Below are 25,058 nucleotides of genomic sequence, written 5' to 3'. Positions count from 1 at the left end.
GTTGCAGTACTTGTATCAGACAAAATAGACTTCAAAACAAAGAAAGTCACAAGAGACAAAGAAGGACATTACATAATCATAAATGGGTCAGTCCAACAAGAGGATATAACCATTATAAATATCTATGCACACAACACAGGAGCACCTACATATTTGAAACAAATACTAACAAAATTAAAGGGGAAAATAGAATGCAATGCATTCATTTTAGGAGACTTCAACACTCCAGTAACTCCAAAGGACATATCAACCAGTCAGAAAATAAGGAGACAGAGGCACTGCGCAACACATTAGAACAGATGGACCTAAAAGACATATACAGAACACTCCATCCAAAAGCAGCAGGATACACAGTCTTCTCAAGTCCACATTGAACATTTTCCAGAATAGATCACATACTAGGCCACTAAAAGAGCATCAGTAAATTCAGAAGGATTGAAATTGTATCAACCAGCTTTTCAGATCACAAAGGTATGAAACTAGAAATAAATTACACAAAGAAAACAAAAAATCCCACAAACACATGGAGGTTTAACAACATGTCCCTAAATAATCAATGGATCAATGACCAAATAAAAACAGAGATCAAGCAATATATGGAGACAAATGACAACAAAAATTCAACACTGCAAAATTTGTGGGATGCAGCAAAGGCTGTGCTAAGAGGGAAGTATATTGCAATACAGGACTAACTCAGGAAAGAAAAACAATCGCATATAAACAGTCTAAACTCACAATCAATGAAACTAGTAAAAAAAAAAAACAAATGAGGCCAAACGTCAGTAGGAGGAGGGATATAATAAAGATTAGAGCATAAATAAATAAAATCGAGAAGAATAAAACAATAGAATCAATGAAAGCAAGAGCTGGTTCTTTGAGAAAATAAAGTAGATAAAGACCTAGCCAGACTTACCAAGGAAGAAAGAGGGTCTACCCACATAAACAGAATCAGAAATGAGAAAGGGAAAAAAAGGTGTCACTGTATTTTAGAGGCTGTCAATATTGGGTAGGCTGGAGATACCAAGGCCCCTAGGGCAAATTTGAATTGTATCCTAGACCACGATCGATCTTGATGAGGCTGAGGAGAAAGTGGGAGTAATTGACCTTGATTTTCACGTCCTAAACCAGTACTGGGCATATATCCTTGATTTAGCATCATTTGGGTAACTTGAGGACTGGGACTATAAAGTAAAACCAACATTTGAGATAAAATATCTCATCCCCATAAGTTAACAGGATGATCGAGAATGTATGGTTGAAAAGTTCCTGTATGTCCCTTTTTGTCTGACCACGTTGATATTTGAGAACTTTGTAAAGGACCATGTGCCAATACCTTGCAAATCAGTCAGAGCCTCTACTGGGCCAAGTGGTGGGCCAATGCCGTGATGTTACAACAGATATGTTGGCTCCAGTATCTACTAAATCTCCAGAATATTTTTTATCAATCCAAAGTATTAAAGTAGGTCATTCGAGTCCTACTCGTTGGACCCAAAAGGCATCAGAGGAACCAAAGCCTTGGTTCCCTCTCATCTGAGAAGTTTGGCAATGGTCAGGTTTTACAAGAGGCAGCACAACTAGTTGAGCTACATGGTCAGTAGGTAACATTTGTATAATTTTGAAAGGTGAACAACAAATTTAATCTCGCCCATATAATCAGTCATAACTCCGGGTAGCACTTGTAATCCTTTTAAGTTCCAGCTGCTACTTCCCAGAATAGGGCCCACTGTACCGGGAGGCAAAGGGCCATACATTCCGGTCCCATATCAGGAGTTAGTATGAATTGGGAGGTGGGACTGAGGTCCAATCCTACTCTCCCTGAGGTTGCTTGACAGAGTTGGATTGTTGTGTGTTGGGGAGAGTAAATGAGGGAGTCGTGGATAGGGCCCCCATTATTTGCCTAGGCCAGGGCTGGCCCCTTCAGAAGTTTCCTGGTAATGGAGACCCTTGAATATCAATTTGTAACTTACAGTCACTAGCCCAGTGTTTGCCTCGGTGACACAGTGGGCAAACACCAGGCTGTTTGTTCAGTCTTTCCTGAGGTGAATAAATAGGAGATATCTTTTGATAATCTGCAGGGCAAGTGCATTCTTGAGCAAAATGGCCAAATTATCCACAGCAAAAGCATTTGCCTGTAAAATGGTGCTTCATTTCTAATTGGGGGCATGGTTGCTGTGTCAGGCTTAAGGTTTTATTTAATACAGCTGCATCTTGCATATAAGAAGGTCCCACATCTGCATAGACTCTAATAAAATCAGAAAGATTCCCTTTTTTTCTAAAAGGCCAAATGAGACCCTGGTAAGTGCTGTTTGCATATTCAAAAGCCAATTGTCTATCAAGGATATTTCCAGCTTCAGAATTAGGAACCACTCGAGATACCACTTGAAACAAACGAGAAACAAATTCCCGAAATGGCTCATCCAGACCTTGCCAAATGCTATTAAGTTCTTCAGTTTTTGCTCCTGCAGTAGCAGAGTTCTCCGAGCCTTAACCCCTCAAATATTAATTTGCTGATACGCTTGTATAGGAAACTGGAGTTGATCTACTAAGACAGAATACTGCCCTCCAGTTAGCATATCCAGGCTGATAGGAACGTTATGCATTCAGTTTCTTTTGACCTGTTGTGTACACAAGTCTACAAATTTAGTTTTCCATAGCAAATAATCACCTCCAGAAAGACACACTTTAGCAAACATTTTCCAGTCATTTGGAGCCAGAGCATCAGTGGATATTCCTTCCAAGAGAGCAAGAGTAAAAGAAGCATATTGAGAACAAGAATTTTTAAGCTCTTAAAGTTTTAAAAGGAATAGGACTATGTCGTCTAACATTTCCATCCCTATCTTGCACTTTAATAACTGGCAGACAAATAGAGTGGAACCCAGATATATCCTCTCCTTGCCTTTGAGCTTCCTGAGTGCTCTGCTGTAAAGCTGAGTAACAAATAGGATTAGAAGCCGTTTTAGCAGCAACAGGAATAGAAGGTCTGTGGATTGAGTGACCACTAGGGGGACACAAAGGCACGGGAGGGTTCCTTGATTGCAATATATAATTTTGAGATTTGTCAGAACAAGTAAATGGTTGGTTGCAGGGGCTTAGGAGAAGACATATGATTTTAATAAGAAGTTAAAACATCTAGTAGGAAGTTCATTGGAAGGCCTTGTGGGGTCCTCTCTTTCCAATTCAAACTCTAGGGAAGCAAGATCTTCCTGATCGCCATTTTGAACACTACAGATACCATGGGCGCCGTGTTGGACGCCATGTTGCTTATTCTCATAACGATCTTTTTCACAACACTGTTTATCTTCCAGTAACCCCTGTTCATATTTAGGAAGTAATAATTCAGTATTTTGGTCATATTTAGGAGGTAAAGGTTCACAGTTCACGGGGGCTGTGGCATTAGCCAAAGTCTCATAGCCAGTGACTGCTTGTTGCAATTGTGCAACTACAGAGCTTTCTTCCAGTGGTATGTCTGGCAAACGATTGATCTTGGGGGTTGGATCCAAACTTTCCTTTATTAAATTCCACAAACTAAACGTATGCACAGGAAAGTCCTGAGGCCCTTGAAGGGTATAGTGCTGTTTAAGTTATTGCCCACCTTTTGCCAGAGCTGTTCATTTATGATTCCTCCTTCAGGGAACCAGGGGCGATTATCTTGCCCAAAAATAAGAAAAGCATCTAATTGCTGGGCACGTACAGCAATACTGTGACTACAAAGAGTAGTTTTAAGCATATGCACAAAATCCAACTGGTCCTTTGATCAAGACTGACCCATAGCTATAGCTTTAAACATACAAAAAATTTTAAGGGTCTGACTATCCTTTGACCCTTGCTATCCCAAGTTTTACTCCTGATTGTACTCCTCCCATACTACCTCTAGGACTTCACCAAGTTCGTACCTTATAGACGTACGTTTATTCACCAGCGGGAGCGCTCCTCACTGAAAGCACCGGCCATGCACACGAGACCTGACTCTTCTCAGGTCCACTTCACTCCATACTCAGGTCCCTGTTTGGGCGCCACCTGTGGAGACCATCTCCACAAACCAGCGGAACCTGAGTGGAGTGGAAATGAGAAGCTTAAGGAAAACACAGAGAAAGATACAAGACACGGAAACCAAAGCTGGGATCAGTAGGTTCACTGCCTTGCTGATGGCAGACAAGTGATGCAGTTTATTTTCTGAGCACCACTTATATACACAAGCTCATAATGATGTCACTTCCATTTCTGATGATATCACTTCTGGGTGCCCTGATCTGGTGATGTCACAAATGACATTACATTTGGCCCTCCACATATCTTGAATATGTATATATCTTATTTCACATGTGAATTGAAGTCTTTAAGCTTTTTGAGGGTTACTCTTATATCTTTTTCACTTTTGTAACTTTCACAATGTAGTGCCTTACCTATGGAAAGTGCTGAATGAGTAAATAGTATATAAAATTTAGTTAAATAAGTTATTTGCTGTAAAACAAGCAGAAATTCTCTACTGAGTGACATTTTATAATTTTAACTGCTGGAAAAAAATAGGAATAAATATTGTGGAAAGATTTCCATCCCATAAGATTTGGAACCTGCCAAAGGAAAATTTTTGTCTATATTATTTTACTGTGATTGTAGGTATTTGTGGTATAGATGAATTTGATAAGATGGGGAATCAACATCGAGCCTTGTTAGAAGCCATGGAACAGCAAAGTATTAGCCTTGCTAAGGCTGGCATAGTTTGTAGCCTTCCTGCAAGAACTTCCATTATTGCTGCTGCAAATCCAGTCGGAGGACACTACAATAAAGCCAAAACAGTTTCTGAGAACTTAAAGTAAGTCTCGTCAAATATTTATGCCTTTACTATATGGAATCCTTATAAACCAATAAGAAAAAGATAACCGAGGACATAATAGGTAGTTCACAGAAGTTGCAAGTTCCAATAAAAGTACAAAATGTGTTTGAGCATTACACACCAGTAATATACCATTGATATCTAAAGATTGGCAAACAAATATTAATAATCATTGACAAAGAGGTGGGAAAATGGGTTCTTACATCCTCAGTTTTGAATGTTGAAGGACAGCTTGGCATGTTTATCACTATTTTAAATGTATTCCATTTGTGCCAGCCAATTTTACTTTTAGGAATCATACAGAAGTAGTTAGCACAAGTACACAGATATGTTTACAGGGTAGGTATTGTGGCATCGTTTATCACTGACAAAAATCGGAAACAATTTAAAGTGCTAGTTGATAGGGAAGTGGTTAAACTATAGCAAGGCTCTTCAGTGAAACGTAGCAATTACAAAAATGAAAGTAGCTCTGATAGGGGAACATTCCTGTGTTTTACTATTAAGTGAAAAGAGCACATTGTGTACTTATATATGAAGTATAATCCCAGTTTTTTCTAAAACGTTTATATCTGTATATATATATATTCTCTAATTTGTTCTGTACAGGTCGGACAAAGTGTATGGCAAGGGGAAAATAGATTGAAGTGATACAAAAGTGAGAACAAAAGAATGCCTTAAAAATGTGAAAAATTGGAACCTTAAATTCTACTGTAGAAAAAAAACCTATTTTCCTAATGTTCAGTATTGAATATCCGTAATGTAGAAATGGTACATAATAAACTATTCAAAGTACTATATTGGAAAGATCCTATTCAACAAGGATCCAGGGGACTTGGATTCTGGATTTTAGTGGTACCACAAGCTGATTTGGGACCTTGCCAAATTCTTTAATCACTCTGGATTCTGTTTTCTTGTCTCACATAGAGGAATTATCTGATTGGTGGACTCAGGAAGATGACTAAGTTTTTATTATAATGACTAATAGACATATAATGTCCCATTAAGAAAAAGTGGGCATTTTTCTTCTAAATGGTTATAGGTACATTGAGAGACTGAGTGTTTTGGTGAGACAAATAATACAAAAAAACTAAGAACTACACACCCAACTAGATAACCTCTGATGTATCATGTAGCATTCTAACTTAAAAATTCAGTGACTTTAGGTCATTGTCAAGCTTACTGTCAGATAGTGATACAGAACATAGAGAAAAAATCAGAAGTTTTGATGATGTGAGAAAAGGCCTTGTCCTTAACCTACCGAAGGTATATTATGGTTTGTTCACACATTGAAGGGCATGTAGCCTGGTGTCTCTGGAGTTGGTGGTTGTAATGAATCCAAAAGCTATTGTTCATTTCTTTAAAGTAAAACTTGATTTTTTAAAAAATTCTACATGGAACTTGAATAGTAAACAAGCAAGTAATAGTTTTGTTTGATTCCAATCAGTGTTTCTTCTTTCTTGCCTCTTAGAATGGGGAGTGCCCTGCTGTCCAGATTTGATTTGGTCTTTATCCTGTTAGACACCCCAAATGAGGATCATGATCATTTACTCTCTGAACATGTGATTGCAATAAGAGCTGGAAAGCAGAGAACTGTTAGCAGTGCCACAGTGGCTCGTATAAATAGTCAAGCTTCAACTACTTCTGTACTTGAAGTGGTTTCTGATAAACCATTATCAGAAAGACTAAAGGTATGTTTCTTCTTAGTCATTCAGTTGAGTTCTGTTAGAGTTCAGTGTGTTCTTGTAGAGCAGTAGCATATAAACTTTCATACCAAAACCTTTTATAATAGTAGAGCTTATGTAACCTTAATCTGAAATAATTTTAGTTAACCAGACAGAGAGCTGTAACTACAGTGTTTGACTTATTTGGAGAGTCTTTTAGAAATACGTGTCTGAAGAAGTTATACTAACAGAAAGAATTTATTTACTACTCATCTTTGTAATCCTGGGCCTTTTTATCATGCTTTAGGTGGTTCCTGGAGAAACAATAGATCCAGTTCCCCACCAGCTGTTGAGAAAGTACATTGGTTATGCTCGGCAATATGTCTATCCAAGGCTATCCCCAGAAGCTGCTCAAATTCTACAAGATTTTTACCTTGAGCTCCGGAAGCAGAGTCAGCGCTTAAATAGCTCACCAATTACTACTAGGCAGCTGGAATCTCTGATTCGTCTAACAGAGGTTTAAGTTCATGCTTTTTTTTTGGCTTAAAACTGGGGGTGGGAGGTAGTATGATTTCTCTCAGTTTCCTGCTTAATGGACTTGATTTATCTTCCAGCTGAAAGATACTAGAAATGAATCAAAAAAGTTTTTGAAAGGTTTGGTCATAACTGTAACACAAGATATGACCAAAGTCAAGCCACTTCATTTTGGGCACAAGACAAGTTACTATGCAACTTTTTTTTGTTTGTTTTAATGACACTCCTATAGTGTGAAAAGTAATTAGGTTATTGAGGATTATGAGATTGATGTTAATGAAAGGTGTTAATATTTTATTTGATGCACTACAGGTCTGTAAGAGTAGTACCTGTTTTTCTAACAGTGGTAACATCTATTCACAGGTATGGAATGCTGAGAGAACTCTGGCAGTTAAATTTAGTTGGGTCAGAGTTTGGGCTTTTTGCTTCTAAATCTGATTATTCTTGTTTTAAGTCTAAATATAAAATTTGTCATCTTAACAAATTAGTTAGGCGTGATTTCCTGAAAATGAAAGGCAAGGAAAAAACAAGTGTATTTCATAATCAAATCTTCTGAAATGAACACTCAGGAAGATATGTAAGTATAGTAGATAAAAATAGATTTTAATGCATATTTTAAATGAGTGATCATTTTTATACTCAAGTTTTCAGGTACTTTTTTAAAATGCTGACTTTTCACATTACAATTCCTCTTCCCCCAAAATCAGTTTTTGTGTAAAATGAATAAATGAAATAAGGTTAGATATACTATACCAGCACAATGTTAAATACATATTTATTTAAAAATGGTTGTTTTCTTTCAAAGGCACGAGCAAGGTTGGAATTAAGAGAGGAAGCAACCAAAGAAGATGCCGAGGACATAGTTGAAATTATGAAATACAGGTAAAATTAAAATTTTAAGTGCTATTTTAAATGAAAGCTGTCATCTTTCTATCTCAGATTTTCACTGGATCACTTCTTTTCCTGTGAACAAACTGTACTTTTTTGTTTTAAAATATCTCTATATAAATAATCTTTATATTTTAAAAAATTGTCCTTGAATGATAATACATTCACATAGTTCTAAAAATCAACTCATAAGTACACACTCTGAGAAGACTTGGCTCCATCCTGTTTATCACCACCCTTCATCCCCATCAGAACACCCATTACTTTCATGTAAATAGCATGTGACTTAACACTGTTTTGTACTTTTTTTAAAATTTGACAATATATACAGAAACCTTCCCTTATCTGGAGAGAATTCTTTTTTTTTTTTTTACAGCTACATAGTATGCTATTTCTTAAATGCACTGTAGTTTATTTAACCAGTCCCCCATTGCTAGACATGTGAGTGTTTCCCATTCTTTTGCTATTACAAACAATGCTATAATGAGCAATGTCTGTAAGTAACTTCATATGTGGGTAAGTGTATACCTGTATGAGAAATTCTCAGAAATTATATATCTGGGCCCAAGGATAAATAAATACCTTGGGATTTTGACAGTATTGCTAAACTGTGTCCTCTATATTTTATATCATTTGGTAAATCATGATTCCTAGAAGGTAGGAAAGAAAAAAAATCTGTAATTTAGTTGATCATAGATGTCTACCTTAGACATAGACTTTTTTTAAATTTATTTTTTATTTTTTTTATTTTTTATTAATTATTTTTTTATTGAAGGGTAGTTGACGCACAGTATTACATTACATTAGTTTCAAGTGTACAACACAGTGGTAGAACATTTATATACATAATTCGAGGTTCCAGCTATCACCCTACCAAGCTGTTACATTATCTTGACTATGTTCCTTATGCTATACCTTACATCCCGGTTACTTATTTATTTTACCATTGGAAGTCTGTCCTTTTTTTTTTTTTTTTTTTGTGAGGGCATCTCTCATATTTATTGATCAAATGATTGTTAACGACAATAAAATTCTGTATAGGGGAGTCAATGCTCAATGCACAATCATTAATCCACCCCAAGCCTAATTTTCGTCAGTCTCCAATCTTCTGAGGCATAACAAACAAGTTCTCACATGGAGAACAAATTCTTACATAATGAATAAGTTACATAGTGAACAGTACAAGGGCAGTCATCACAGAAACTTTCAGTTTTGCTCATGCATTATGAACTCTAAACAGCCAGTTCAAATATGAATACTCATTTGGTTTTTATACTTGATTTATGTGTGGATACTACATTTCTCTCTTTATTATTATTATTTTTAATAAAATGCTGAAGTGGTAGGTAGATACAAGATAAAGGTAGAAAACATAGTTTAGTGTTGTAAGAGAGCAAATGTAGATGATCAGGTGTGTGCCTGTAGACTATGTGTTAATCCAAGCTAGACCAGGGCAATAAAACGTCCACGTATGCAGAAGATTTCTCTCAGAACAGGGGGGGTGAGGTTCTAAGCCTCACCTCTGTTGATCCCCAATTTCTCACCTGATGGCCCCCCTGCGACTGTGCCTGTCTTAGGTTGTTCCTCCCTTGAGGAATCTTACCCGTCTCTGGCTAACCAGTCATCTTCCGGGGCCATACAGGGAAATGTGAAGTTGGTAAGTGAGAGGGAAGCCTTATTGTTTGAAAAGGTTAGCTTTTTACTTCTTTGCATATTTATGCCCTGTGGCTTCTATGCCCAGCATTTGTCTTGAGGTATCTTTACCACTTGGAGGAGTTATGATACTCGGTAAATTTGATACGAGGCACGAATTCTATTTAAGGGTTGTAATTAGGAAGGAAGAAGAAAAGCTGTAGAAGTAGCAGGCGGAAGAAAACATGGGAAGATTGATTATTTCTTTGGCATATCTTCTTGTAGAGTAACTTCAGCATGTATAGGTTTTAAGCTACTACTTAAATTGCGCACACACATTAACATAATAGAAGTATAGTTACATAACCAAAGCATATCTGTAATTACCAGCTATCTCCAGTGAAACCAAGAAAACCAGTTAGGCACCTTAGGCATTTGTGAAAACTTATCTATGACATGGTGGATATTGTCCAACTAAACTTGAACAGTCTGAGAGAAATCAGACAAATTAAAACAACCCATTCCTGGGGACTGTTCACATGCCATATGTTCTTTTAACAGTAAATAGTCTGTAGTTGTAAGACTTTGGAGCGCTACAATTTACACTTCTCCAAATTCTTGGTTGAGTTCCAACAGTATAGATCCAGTCAAATTTGTTGTTTTACTGTATGCACAGGCCAGCTTAGATATCTCCTTCCTCATTCCCATGGCAAGTCCAGGAACGGGTGGGATGAGTGCATCTACAGCTGTAGCAGTGCGTGGATCTTTGTTGGGGTTTTTTGATGATCATCTTCTGGCATGAGTCTTCCAGAGAGTGCTGATGTTGGAAGTTCTTTTTCATATCGTATCTTAGTTCATTTTCGGGGTAGCCCAATTAGGCTTTGATCCTCTGTATAAACACAAACAGACCCTTTGCCTACACTTTCATATGCCCTTTATACCCTTGTGTAGAACTCGTTGGAGGTTACCACACAGGTACTGCCCTTTTTTTTTTTTTTTCTTTGTTTTTGCTATCACTAATCTACACTTACATGACGAATATTATGCTTACTAGGCTCTCCCCTATACCATGTCTCCCCTATAAACCCCTTTACAGTCATTGTCCATCAGCATAGCAAAATGTTGTAGAATCACTACTTGCCTTCTCTGTGTTGTACAGCCCTCCCTTTTCTCCTACCCCCCCTTTGCATGTTAATCTTAATACCACCCTACTTCTCCCCCCCTTATCCCTCCCTACCCACCCATCCTCCCCAGTCCCTTTCCCTTTGGTACCTGTTAGTCCATTCTTGAGTTCTGTGATTCTGCTGCTGTTTTGTTCCTTCAGTTTTTCCTTTGTTCTTATATTCCACAGATAAGTGAAATCATTTGGTATTTCTCTTTCTCCGCTTGGCTTGTTTCACTGAGCATAATACCCTCCAGCTCCATCCATGTTGCTGCAAATGATTGGATTTGCCCTTTTCTTATGGCTGAGTAGTATTCCATTGTGTATATGTACCACATCTTCTTTATCCATTCATCTATTGATGGACATTTAGGTTGCTTCCAATTCTTGGCTATTGTAAATAGTGCTGCAATAAACATAGGGGTGCATCTGTCTTTCTCAAACTTGATTGCTGCGTTCTTAGGGTAAATTCCTAGGAGTGCAATTCCTGGGTCAAATGGTAAGTCTGTTTTGAGCATTTTGATGTACCTCCATACTGCTTTCCACAATGGTTGAACAAGTTTACATTCCCACCAGCAGTGTAGGAGGGTTCCCCTTTCTCCACAGCCTCGCCAACATTTGTTGTTGTTTGTCTTTTGGATGGCAGCCATCCTTACTGGTGTGAGGTGATACCTCATTGTAGTTTTAATTTGCATTTCTCTGATAATTAGCGATGTGGAGCATCTTTTCATGTGTCTGTTGGCCATCTGTATTTCTTTTTTGGAGAACTGTGTGTTCAGTTCCTCTGCCCATTTTTTAATTGGGTTATTTGTTTTTTGTTTGTTGAGGCGTGAGAGCTCCTTATATATTCTGGACGTCAAGCCTTTATCGGATGTGTCATTTTCAAATATATTCTCCCATACTGTAGGGATCCTTCTTGTTCTATTGATGGTGTCTTTTGCTGTACAGAAGCTTTTCAGCTTAATATAGTCCCACTTACTCATTTTTGCTGTTGTTTTCCTTGCCCGGGGAGATATGTTCAAGAAGAGGTCACTCATGTTTATGTCTAAGAGGTTTTCGCCTATGTTTTCTTCCAAGAGTTTAATGGTTTCATGGCTTACATTCAGGTCTTTGATCCATTTTGAGTTTACTTTTGTATATGGGGTTAGACAATGGTCCAGTTTCATTCTCCTACATGTAGCTGTCCAGTTTTGCCAGCACCACCTGTTGAAGAGACTGTCATTTCGCCATTGTATGTCCATGGCTCCTTTATCAAATATTAATTGACCATATATGTCTGGGTTAATGTCTGGATTCTCTAGTCTGTTCCATTGGTCTGTGGCTCTGCTCTTGTGCCAGTACCAAATTGTCTTGATTACTATGGCTTTATAGTAGAGCTTGAAGTTGGGGAGTGAGATCCCCCCTACTTTATTCTTCTTTCTCAGGATTGCTTTGGCTATTCGGGGTCTTTGGTGTTTCCATATGAATTTTTGAATTATTTGTTCCAGTTCATTGAAGAATGTTGCTGGTAGTTTCATAGGGATTGCATCAAATCTGTATAGTGCTTTGGGCAGGATGGCCATTTTGACGATATTAATTCTTCCTAGCCACGAGCATGGGATGAGTTTCCATCTGTTAGTGTCCCCTTTAATTTCTCTTAAGAGTGACTTGTAGTTTTCAGAGTATAAGTCTTTCACTTCTTTGGTTAGGTTTATTCCTAGGTATTTTATTTTTTTTGATGCAATTGTGAATGGAGTTGTTTTCCTGATTTCTCTTTCTGTTGGTTCATTGTTAGTATATAGGAAAGCCACAGATTTCTGTGTGTTGATTTTGTATCCTGCAACTTTGCTGTATTCCGATATCAGTTCTAGTAGTTTTGGGGTGGAGTCTTTAGGGTTTTTTATGTACAGTATCATGTCATCTGCAAATAGTGACAGTTTAACTTCTTCTTTACCAATCTGGATCCCTTGTATTTCTTTGTTTTGTCTGATTGCCGTGCCTAGGACCTCCAGTACTATGTTAAATAACAGTGGAGAGAGTGGGCATCCCTGTCTAGTTCCCGATCTCAGAGGAAATGCTTTCAGCTTCTCGCTGTTCAATATAATGTTGGCTGTGGGTTTATCATAGATGGCCTTTATTATGTTGAGGTACTTGCCCTCTATTCCCATTTTGCTGAGAGTTTTTAACATGAATGGATGTTGAATTTTGTCAAATGCTTTTTCAGCATCTATGGAGATGATCATGTGGTTTTTGTCTTTCTTTTTGTTGATGTGGTGGATGATGTTGATGGACTTTCGAATGTTGTACCATCCTTGCATCCCTGGGATGAATCCCACTTGGTCATGGTGTATGATCCTTTTGATGTATTTTTGAATTCGGTTTGCTAATATTTTGTTGAGTATTTTTGCATCTACGTTCATCAGGGATATTGGTCTGTAGTTTTCTTTTTTGGTGGGGTCTTTGCCTGGTTTTGGTATTAGGGTGATGTTAGCTTCATAGAATGAGTTTGGGAGTATCCCCTCCTCCTCTGTTTTTTGGAAAACTCTAAGGAGAATGGGTATTATGTCTTCCCTGTATGTCTGATAAAATTCCGAGGTAAATCCATCTGGCCCGGGAGTTTTGTTCTTTGGTAGTTTTTTGATTACCGCTTCAATTTCGTTGCTGGTAATTGGTCTGTTTAGATTTTCTGTTTCTTCCTGGGTCAATCTTGGAAGGTTATATTTTTCTAGGAAGTTGTCCATTTCTCCTAGGTTTCCCAGCTTGTTAGCATATAGGTTTTCATAGTATTCTCCAATAATTCTTTACATTTCTGTGGGGTCCGTCGTGATTTTTCCTTTCTCGTTTCTGATACTGTTGATTTGTGTTGACTCTCTTTTCTTCTTAATAAGTCTGGCTAGAGGCTTATCTATTTTGTTTATTTTCTCAAAGAACCAGCTCTTGGTTTCATTGATTTTTGCTATTGTTTTATTCTTCTCAATTTTATTTATTTCTTCTCTGATCTTTATTATGTCCCTCCTTCTGCTGACCTTAGGCCTCATCTGTTCTTCTTTTTCCAATTTTGATAATTGTGACATTAGACCATTCATTTGGGATTGCTCTTCCTTTTTTAAATATGCTTGGATTGCTATATACTTTCCTCTTAAGACTGCTTTTGCTGTGTCCCACAGAAGTTGGGGCTTAGTGTTGTTGTTGTCATTTGTTTCCATATATTGCTGGATCTCCATTTTGATTTGGTCATTGATCCATTGATTATTTAGGAGCGTGTTGTTAAGCCTCCATGTGTTTGTGAGCCTCTTTGCTTTCTTTGTACAGTTTATTTCTAGTTTTATGCCTTTGTGGTCTGAAAAGTTGGTTGGTAGGATTTCAATCTTTTGGAATTTTCTGAGGCTCTTTTTGTGGCCTAGTATGTGGTCTATTCTGGAGAATGTTCCATGTGCACTTGAGAAGAATGTATATCCCGCTGCTTTTGGATGTAGAGTTCTATAGATGTCCATTAGGTCCATCTGCTCTACTGTGTTGTTCAGTGCTTCCGTGTCCTTACTTAATTTCTGCCCAGTGGATCTATCCTTTGGGGTGAGTGGTGTGTTGAAGCCTCCTAGAATGAATGCATTGCAGTCTATATCCCCCTTTAGTTCTGCTAGTATTTGTTTCACATATGGTGGTGCTCCTGTGTTGGGTGCATATATATTTAGAATGGTTATATCCTCTTGTTTGACTGAGCCCTTTATCATTATGTAGTGTCCTTCTTTATCTCTTGTTACTTTCTTTGTTTTGAAGTCTATTTTGTCTGATATTAGTACTGCAACCCCTGCTTTCTTCTCACTGTTGTTTGCTTGAAATATGTTTTTCCATCCCTTGACTTTTAGTCTGTACATGTCTTTGGGTTTGAGGTGAGTTTCTTGTAAGCAGCATATAGATGGGTCTTGCTTTTTTATCCATTCTGTTACTCTGTGTCTTTTGATTGGTGCATTCAACCCATTAACATTTAGGGTGACTATTGAAAGATATGTACTTATTGCCATTGCAGGCTTTAAATTCGTGGTTACCAAAGGTTCAAGGTTAGCCTCTTTAGTATCTTACTGCCTAACTTAGCTCGCTTATTGAGCTGTTATATACACTGTCTGGAGATTCTTTTCTTCTCTCCCTTCTTGTTCCTCCTCCTCAATTCTTCATATGTTGGGTGTTTTGTGCTGTGCTCTTTCTAGGAGTGCTCCCATCTAGAGCAGTCCCTGTAAGATGTTCTGTAGTGGTGGTTTGTGGAAAGCAAATTCCCTCAGCTTTTGTTTGTCTGGGAATTGTTTAATCCCACCGTCATATTTGAATGATAGTCGTGCTGGATACAGTATCCTTGGTTCAAGGCCCTTCTGTTTCATTGTATTAAATATATCATGCCATTCTCTTCTGGCCTGTAGGGTTTCTGTTGAGAAATCTGACGTTAGCCTGATGGGTTTCCCTTTATAGGTGACCTTTTTCTCTCTAGCTGCCTTTAACACTCTTTCCTTGTCCTTGATCTTTGCCATTTTAATTATTATGTGTCTTGGTGTTGTCCTTCTTGGATCCTTTCTGTTGGGGGTTCTGTGTATTTCCGTGGTCTGTTCGATTACTTCCTCCCCCAGTGTGGGGAAGTTTTCAGCAATTATTTCTTCTAAGATACTTTCCATCTCTTTTCCTCTCTCTTCTTCTTCTGGGACCCCTATAATACGGATATTGTTCCTTTTGGATTGGTCACACAGTTCTCTTAATATTGTTTCATTCCTGGAGATCCTTTTGTCTCTCTCTATGTCAGCTTCTATGCGTTCCTGTTCTCTGATTTCAATTCCATCAATGGCCTCTTGCATTCTATCCATTCTGCTTATAAACCCTTCCAGAGTTTGTTTCATTTCTGCAATCTCCTTTCTGGCATCTGTGATCTCCTTCCGGACTTCATCCCATTTCTCTTGCGTATTTCTCTGCATCTCTGTCAGCATGTTTATGATTCTTATTTTGAATTCTTTGTCAGGAAGACTGGTTAGGTCTGTCTCCTTCTCTGGTGTTGTCTCTGTGATCTTTGTCTGCCTGTAGCTTTGCCTTTTCATGGTGATAGGAATAGTCTGCAGAACTGGGACGAGTGACGGCTGGAAGGACTTCCTTTCTTGTTGGTTTGTGGCCCTCCTCTCCTGGGAGAACAGCGACCTCTAGTGGCTTGCGCTGCGCAGCTGCGCGCAGACAGGGTTTCTGCTTCCTGCCCGGCTGCTATGGAGTTAATCTCCGCTGTTGCTGTGGGCGTGGCCTGGCTCGGGCAGCTACTCCAAAATGGTGGAGTTGCGTTGGAGCAGGAGCGGCTGGGAGGCTATTTATCTCCGTAAGGGGCCTCCCTGCTCCCTGCAGCCCAGGGGTTAGGGTGCCCAGAGATCCCGGATTCCCTACCTCTGGATTAAGTGACCCGCCCTGCCCCTTTGAGACTTCCAAAAAGCACCCGCCAAAACAAAACAACGACCACCAAAAAAAAAATAAGAAAAAAAAATTTTTTAATTAAAAAAAAAAAAGTTTTTAATTAAAAAAAAAAAAAAAAAAAAGGGGTGGTCGTTCGTTTTTCTTTATTCTCCGGTGCCATCCTCAGGCCTCTGCTCACCGGTCTTTCTGCCCTGTTTCCCTAGTATTGGGGTCCCTATCCCTTTAAGACTTCCAAAAAGCGCTCGCCAAAACAAAACAGCAAAAAAGCAACAAAAAAAAAAGAAAATGGTCGCACGCTTTTCTTATGTCCTCTGTCGCCCAGCCTCCAGTGCCCGCTCACTGTTCTTGCTGCCCTGTTTCCCTAGTATTGGGGTCCCTATCCCTTTAAGACTTCCAAAAAGCGCTCGCCAAAACAAAACAGCAAAAAAGCAAAAAAAAAATGGTCGCGCGCTTTTCTTATGTCCTCTGTCGCCCAGCCTCCAGTGCCTGCTCACTGTTCTTGCTGCCCTGTTCCCCTAGTATTGGGGTCCCTATCCCTTTAAGACTTCCAAAAAGCGCTCGCCAAAACAAAACAGCAAAAAAGCAAAAAAAAAATGGTTGTGCACTTTTCTTATGTCCTCTGTCGCCCAGCCTCCAGTGCCTGCTCACTGTTCTTGCTGCCCTGTTTTCCTAGTATCGAGCGCCCTGCACTCTGGCCCGGATGGCTGGGGCTGGGTGTTCGGCAGTCCTGGGCTCCGTCTCCCTCCCGCTCTGCCTGCTCTTCTCCCGCTGGGAGCTGGGGGGAGGGGCGCTCGGCTCCCGCGGGGCCGGGGCTTGTATCTTACCCCCTTAGCGAGGCGCTGGGTTCTCTCAGGTGTGGATGTGGTCTGGATATTGTCCTGTGTCCTCTGGTCTTTATTCTAGGAAGGGTTGTCTTTGTTATATTTTCATAGATATATGTTGTTTTGGGAGGAGATTTCCGCTGCTCTACTCACGCCGCCATCTTCCGCCCCTCCCCGACATAGACTTTTTTAAATTAATAAAAGCAAAAGCTGATTATTTTAGGTAGGGTTTTTTCAGTTAAAATTTTTTTTCAATAGGTTCACACAGAGGCTTCAAAATTTGAAAGTTCAAGAAGTACATAGTAGAAGTTTCCTCCTACCCTGTCTACTGGCTACCTAGTTCTTCCTCCTCTTGCCCCGAGGGCAACAAATAATCGATTTTTTTTGTGTGAATTTCATATATAAAATACCCATCACAACTCTCTATCTGTATATTCTTTCCCCCTTGTGTGGAGGAGTGGCAGCATACCATAGCCTGCCATACACGTTCTACCCCCTTGCTTTTCTCACTTTCAGTGCATCTTGGCAGTCATTCCGTATCAGTGCTAAAGAGCTTCCTTTTACTTACCACAACTATATAGCATTACATTGTGTGAGTGCATCATAATTTAGAAATTAGCTCTTTTTAATATGCTCTACAGCAATTAAAATATAAATCTGTTAGGAATCTACTTTCCCAAGGCCAAAAAAAATATTGAAGATGAAATTATTTTGTTACTTTGTCAGGTAATTTCTGTTTCTTCAAAAGTAGATACATTTTTCTTTTCCTGATACGTGTTATTCTGGGGACTGTTTGGAATCAGAACCAGGTGGCTCTGCCCAGTTTTTCTCATTTGGCTCTGAGCCAGAGTCGTACAGCATAGCTGCAAGAGCGAGGGCTTTAGAGTTTGACCTGGAGCTACCATGGCAAGTTACACTCTGCCTCTAGTCTTCTTTTGTGCTCTGAGGGATCACACAGTGCTCCCTGCTGTACAAAGTGACAGATGTGGTTCTGAGCCTTAGCAGATTGCGTTTTCTCTGACTCATATTGTTAAGTAACAGCTTCAAAAACAGGCAGTATTTATAACACAGATCAGAAGTTTCCAAAATTATCCTTTTCAAAGAATTTCTTAGGTCTAGTCTTCAAAGTTTTCCATCTGAGTTTTCTAGTACTTCAGAGCTGCAGATTCTTTCTCTGTTTCCCTACAGAGAGACTTTACTAGTTGTCTCTTCATCTCCAGGCTGATACTGGCCTATCTCTGGAGGCACTCTGCCCTCTCTGCTGCCTCTAGAAGCATGCTGTGTGGTTAGAAGGGCAGCCATGTTACCTCCTTAAGGTCTAAGCTTTAATCTATAACTTATGTCTTGCACTTATAGGCAGCCCATAAAGAAGGGCCTTTCTCTCTGACTCAATATGTCAGCAACAATGAGGCTATACTTGTGGTCTCTGAAAGCTTTAAAAACTCAAGAATTGACAGCTCTTAATTTTTTATTGCTGACCCTAAAGCAACAGCCTCATAATGAGTAAACTCATTAATTACTAATGATTGCCAACCCTTTCAACTAATTTCTAACATATTACCTTCTATCTAAATGTCTTATAATTAAGCATCATACAGTACTTGAACTGTCAGATTTCTCTTTCACATGATATAGTGCTAGGGTTAGAGGGATCTTGTAGATGAAGATTTTACTAAGCTGGTTTCATTCCTTCTGCAATTGACTTCATTGTGTTGAAAATCTCTACTTACCATTTATAAGCAACCAGATTGTCTAAGAATTACTAGACTTTCTTAGAACATTCTGCCAGGGGCTCGGTGTACCACAATACAAAATAAAGGAATGGCCACAAATACCAGTTGTCTGCCTAATTCCTGGTGGGCCTAGCTTCCTGGGAGACCAGACCAATAAGAAACCTAGAGACTGCTATAAGAGAGATCCTTTTTTTCACAAGAAAAATAAGTCACTGACCGTAACCAAAATTCCAGAAAATTTACAGTCTACCTTTTTTTCTCAATTAAAAACAAGGACCAACAATAGGGACCCTTGTTTGATGATAAGAAGCTGCCTGTTTGCTTACAAGCTAGACTGCATCTTTCTTTCTGTGCATCCTGCACTTAAACTCACCACCTTTTGTGGTGGAACTAAGATTGCCTCTCCTAACTTCCTTTTTCTCTCCTGCTTTGGGTCTTCTGGTGCGTGGCTCTGCTGAAGATTGTCAAATGCATCTACTGTATAGGTTGTTGGCTATCAAGCAAATCAAGGGTCAAACTACCCTGATAATCCTTTTACCTGTAATGTCTCTTTATGAGGCTTTACCCTTACTCAGTTTACTTAGGCCTCAGACCCCAGATCTTGCCTCAAGCAGTCTGGTATTTCTCCACAGGATGGAGTCAAGATTGCAGGTTAGAGCTTCAGGAAAGCATGGAAGGATAGCAGATGGCTAAGAATCCGGGTAATTGTTAAAGTGGAAAGAGGGGAGGTGACAGACTCTTGGTTGGTGACTTTGGAATTTTGAATTTTCCACAGTGCCTAGCATGCAACCTAACATCGAGTGGCCGTCAGTCTTTTTTTAAATTTTATTTTGAAAGGCACTCAGTATATTAAGGTCCCTTGTACAGTACTTTGCTTTCAAACTCCAGGACGTGTGCCTTCACACAAGCCCTGTGTGACAGGGAAGGGCCTGGATAGTCTTATTCCCACTACACAGCTGGGAAATTGTGGCCATGGGAGGGTCAGTGACTGTCCTGAGATAACCAAGCCAGGGGCATCCCAGCTTGCGCTGGAACCCAGGCCTCTCTGCCCATATCTTTCTTGCCTGGCAGCTGCCTGAGAACCACAAACTGGGGGGGGCTGGGTTTTCCACCCAAGAGTTTGCTGTTTATGTTGGCTGCAGAGGGACTCCAGTTATCTTTGTCAAATCAAAACACGATGTGAGAGAAGGTCTCTGGTTTTGCGATACCTGCATCCACACGCAAGGGTTGCAGTTCTGTGCCAGACTGAGCTTCTGTTGGAATGTGGGGAAAGGTGGAAGCCAGAAAGAGAGTCGGTGGGCATTTCTGCCAAATGCCTGGGCCTCAGGGGGACCAGAGTTGAATGGAAGGAAGCACACCAGAGGTGGTCTTTGTGGCCCCTGTCCTTTCTTGGAGCCCCATCCCCCCTCTGTCTCCTTCTTCACAAACATCCTCTGATTGACTGTTTCCCCAGCTGCCCGAGACCTGTTCCCCAGGGCCTATACTGCCTAGTAGGTAACCAATTTATGTTTAATTAATTGCTGATTAAATAACAACTTTGCCTTTGAGCCTTGCAGTAAAATTATATCTGTCCTATTGTACAGGGAGGAAGTCAGCAATAGGGCTGGATCAGAGAGGGTGGCTAATTGTGTTCAACTGGTGTTTTCAGACCTCTGGCTTAAATTCACTGTCAAGTAGATAATTCTTTCATTGATGATACTGTGAAAATAAGAGTAAGTAACAGAGAACTGGAGGTAATCGGTATATCCCTTGGTATCTAAGCATCATTACTGCAAGTCAGCAGAACCCTTACAGTTCATTCCCAGATGTTTTTAAACACCTTTTATTTGCCAGATGCTGCACTAGGAGCTGGTAACACATCTTTACCCAGTAGATCCTAGATTTACTATGTTTAGAATTTCTTTTTTTCATGAATCATAAAGAATGTCCCAGGTATTTATATTGTAGTCTTATCAACTTTGTGTATTTTTATGCATTTCTCTTCTCAAATTTAGAAGTATCTTAAAAGTGGTAACTGCGTCCAAAATACTCTTACTCCAAACAGCCCATACCATAGTGAATTTCACAGTGGCTACTTCATAAATACATGTTTACACCTTTGCTGCATGAGAGTCTTGATTACTTCCACATTTTTCTTCTAACCTGAAGGCCTGAAACAAAAATTTCAGTAGCCGTGCCACATTGGGTAACTTTGTTTTTCTTCTTCCATTAAGCATGCTAGGAACTTACTCTGATGAATTTGGGAACCTAGATTTTGAGCGATCCCAGCATGGTTCTGGAATGAGCAACAGGTCAGCAGCAAAAAGATTAATTTCTGCTCTTAACAACATTGCTGAAAGAACTTATAATAATTTGTTTCAATTTCATCAACTTCGGCAGATTACCAAAGAACTAAACATTCAGGTATGAGAAATCAAATACTTAATAAATCCTTCTTCTAACATTTTCAGGAGGTCTTAATTTATAGTAGCACTTTTAAACATCAAAAGATTTAGATTAAAAGAATGGAATAGGCATTTTTGGAATATTTAAAAATACAAGCTTGTTTAAGCAATGAAATTAGCTTCTCAGAGCTTAGAGAAGTTTTTATCTAAAATACACCTCTTTTTGAAAGATTTTTTAGCATCTTGATATTGAAGGGGAAACACTGTAGCAAGACATAGTTTCCATGTTTTTCTGCCAATCCCTTGTGGGCAGGTGGGCCTAACTTCTTTGAATTTCAGTTTCCTCATTTGTTAAATGTTAAGATTCTACTTGTTCCACCTACTTAAAAGTTTTGGTAAAAGTGGATGTAATAGGACTTTAAACATGTAAAACAGTGTTATATGGAAAATTGCCCACTAATTAAAAAATTGAAGCTAGTCTAATGTTAGAGTATCTACTACATATTGGAGTTTTTGTTTTTTATTAGCTCAGCATTATAGAACCCAAAGCTTATGTAAGCAGTTTTCTCTATAAGAAATACATATAATTTCATTTGCCCAAGAAAACTGACAATTATATATTACTATTGAGATATTAATTTTAAAACTCACATTTTTGCATATTACTTAATGGACTGTTTTGATGTTGTCTTCCAGGTTGCTGATTTTGAAAATTTTATTGGATCACTAAATGACCAAGGTTACCTCTTAAAAAAAGGTCCAAAGGTTTACCAACTTCAAACTATGTAAAAGGGCTACTAAGTCAGAACCTCCTGGTTATTAGCAGTTTAAACCCATCTCAATAATAAAGAATATGCAAAAAAAATTACTGTTCTCTGAAAAATTATATCCCCAAAATAATGTAATAGGAAAAGAAATTAAACTAATTTAAGAAATGATAAAGTCATGTTAGTTTTTTACAACTTCTCCAAAACGTTAAATATAGTTTGCATTTTTTAACATAAATGATGTAATTATAAATTATAGTCTTTTATTCTTGTAAATATTTCATGGTTTTTGCATATCAAATTCTATCTGGATAAGCATTCAGAAAGTTACATTTTAATGTTTAAATATTTTGACAAAAATGAATGGATGTCTTTCAGAAATAAATTGAAACCAACTTTCAACTCCAGAAAAACTTCAAAAGATTTTGTATTTACATATTTATCTTAACATCTTAGCCATTAAATATTTTTTTCATATAGTGTTTATTACCAATGTTAAACATATACCTGTTCTAAATAAATAGCTGTGCAATTATCCATCCTTGCACATTACCTAATTTTCTGCTCAATTTCAATTATTCTCCCATTTATCTCCATTTTTCTAAAGGACATACTAGTAATGCTAACTCTTGAGTTTTCAGTTTTAAAAACTTAACTACTTACTACAGAAGATGAGAGTGTTCTCTTAAACCCTTACCTACTATATATATATACATACACAATTTCACATTTCAATTTATATGTCATAATTTTTAATCTGTAGTCTACATTATTATGACTATTGAATATTATTCATTCCTTTCTTGTACAACTTTTTGTTTTCCCTAGAGTTAATAATTTGTTTTACAACTACTTAGATTTCTAGGTATCTACCACCAATTTCACCCCAAGGCTCCAGTGTAAGTGTCTCCTCTCAGAACATGCAGACAAATCAGTGTATTTTAACTTCTTGGATACCTATTTCCTAGAATTCTCTGACCTTTCCAGTCTGAACTACAGAGCTGTCATCTTGGGACTTTTCAGTCTCTCTTCCATTTCCTATCTCCTGTGTCGTCTTCTTTTCTGGTTTTACTCCTTATTTTTGGTAGAATCCATTTAGTAGCTTCCTGAGAAAGAGTTCCTAAGGCAAATTCTACATTCACCCCAGAATTGGTAGTTTGGACATTGAATTTTAGTTTGGAAATCATTTTTATGCAGAATTTTAGATGTGTGTCTATTGTTTTTAATTTTCAGTATTGCTGTTTAGAAATCCAAAGCCATTCTGATTTTTATTCCTGGCATATGACATTTTCTTTTTCCTCTTGAGAAGCTATTCAAATCCTCCCTTTTCCTGTGGTATTCAGAAATTTTATAGTGTATAATAACTATCCTGCTGGTTTCTTATGCCCAAAATGTTGGAGTTATTGTTACCTCTTCTTTCTCATACTTCATGTCACTCCATCAACAGATCCTTTCAGCACTATCTTCAAAATATCTGGAATATGATAATTTTAAATTATTTCCAGTTTTGCTACTAGAGGTAGATCCACCCTCTCTTGTCAGTCTTTGTAGAGACAAAGACTTTGCTTTATGCACTGTAGTTTCCCTGGCAAGTAGGACAGATTTTGACACATACCTGTGAGATAGATACACAAAAAGTGGGTGATTATACCTCTAGTAATTGAGGATGCAGAGTGGTACAGAACTGAAGTGGTTAAGCAACTTGATTTAAGAATACAGAAAAATAACAAAACAAAGCAAGAGTTTTTAGTAACAAGATGGAGGCATTTCCCCCCATTCTCTTTGGAGAAATTTCTCAAAAGCAATAAGGAAACTGGGAAACAAAAACTGTGTAGTCCATCTTCTGTAAACTAGGAGACAGCTTTAAACCCACATCCCAACCCACTAAAAAGAGCTACCAAAGCTGTCAGGATCAGGCAGCCTGGCATGAAGGAAGAGGCGGAGATGATGCCTGTGGCTGAAGCTTTTAGAAGGAACCAACAAAGTATATTTCTCAAAGTATATTTTCCACACCTTTTGGAGCAAAAAGTAAAATCCCATGTTTTCAGTAGTGTGAATTTGATATGCTGGTTGGCAGCGGCAGCTTCTCAGGACCTTGCTGGATTACAAGAAGTAAAAGAAGAGATGTTAAATGAGAAGTCACAGATAAGCCACTTTGATGGAAAAAGTTGACCTCAGATTTCTTCAAAATAATATTCATCACTGAAACAATGGAGCAATGCCCACAAGACATTTTAAGAAAAAATTGTACACCCATATGTTTCAGTCATGTTTCTTAGTTGAAAACCAGGAGTCAACAAACCTTTTCTATAAAGGGCTAGTTAGTAAAAATTTTAGGTTTTCTGGGCTGTCACAAATACTCAACTTTTCGTTTTAGCTCTAAAACAACGACAGATAATACGTAAATGAGTGTGGCTGTATTTCAGTAAAAGTACTTATGGATACTGAAACTTGGATGTCATACAATTTTCATGTCAAGAGTACTAAATCTTAATTTTTAAAAATCATTTAACAGTAGTAAGCAGTGGGTCAGATTGTCCAATTTGGCTGTAGTTAATACCCTGTTGGGTGCAAACAATAAGAACTGACCGACTGAAACAGGAAAAGGAAGTTTTTTGAAACAATTTTGTTGGCTCACAGAATTGATGGAAGGCTGGTGAACCAAAAGGATAAGGTTTGAGGAACAGTGTCTAAAACCATGTCTTAGAACCAGCCTGAAGAAGAAGCTGCTACCACCCAACCACCACACAGGCAGTAAAGGGACGTCCTGCTGCCTCCATGCCCAACCAATGCCACTTCTCCACCAGGAACATGGGGAACCACTGCCCCTGCAGAAAGGTGGGTGTCCCCACCTGTATCAAAGCTCAGAGGACTCTTGATGGGGCTTCCTTTTATTGCTGCATTCAAAATAGAAATCTCATCTAGAAATATCTAATTGCAGAAGGGTAGGTCATATGCCCATTTCCTGAAATCTAGGGAGTCTTCTGGGTTTTATTGTCATGAGGTACCGTCAATAAAGACAGACTTTGTCATGTTGTAAGAGTATTCAAGTGGTACCAGGTTGCCAGACAAATATTCATGTATAAAGTCCACAAACACTTCCTAACATACAAGAACACAAAATGTGAAGCATTTCTTAATACTCTAAGGTTTGACAGCCAACCAGATGAACATAAAAAAGAAAAAGCTGGTAATGTATATTGAATGTTTAACTGTAGGATCAAAACTAA

At 38.5% G+C, this 25,058-nt stretch overlaps 1 protein-coding gene across 4 annotated transcripts in view; it reads left to right on the top strand.

The window, feature by feature from the left end:
* The window catches only part of MCM8 (minichromosome maintenance 8 homologous recombination repair factor), a 62,904-nt gene extending 40,541 nt beyond the window's left edge, over positions 1-22,363 (top strand). For all 4 annotated transcript variants that reach the window (XM_057502752.1, XM_057502749.1, XM_057502750.1 and 1 more), the window contains exons 14-19: positions 4,618-4,813; positions 6,303-6,522; positions 6,803-7,012; positions 7,835-7,911; positions 20,891-21,080; positions 21,758-22,363. In XM_057502752.1, coding sequence (XP_057358735.1) covers positions 4,618-4,813; positions 6,303-6,522; positions 6,803-7,012; positions 7,835-7,911; positions 20,891-21,080; positions 21,758-21,850 — 986 coding nt within the window. In that variant the 3' untranslated portion in view covers positions 21,851-22,363. The remainder of the gene's footprint in view (positions 1-4,617; positions 4,814-6,302; positions 6,523-6,802; positions 7,013-7,834; positions 7,912-20,890; positions 21,081-21,757) is intronic.
* Positions 22,364-25,058: the final 2,695 nt, after the last annotated feature.

This window comes from Manis pentadactyla, chromosome 5, assembly GCF_030020395.1.
Source record: "Manis pentadactyla isolate mManPen7 chromosome 5, mManPen7.hap1, whole genome shotgun sequence".
Lineage (NCBI taxonomy): Eukaryota > Metazoa > Chordata > Mammalia > Pholidota > Manidae > Manis > Manis pentadactyla.
Note: the sequence above shows the minus strand (reverse complement) of the source record. Positions and strands in the feature narration are given on the sequence as shown.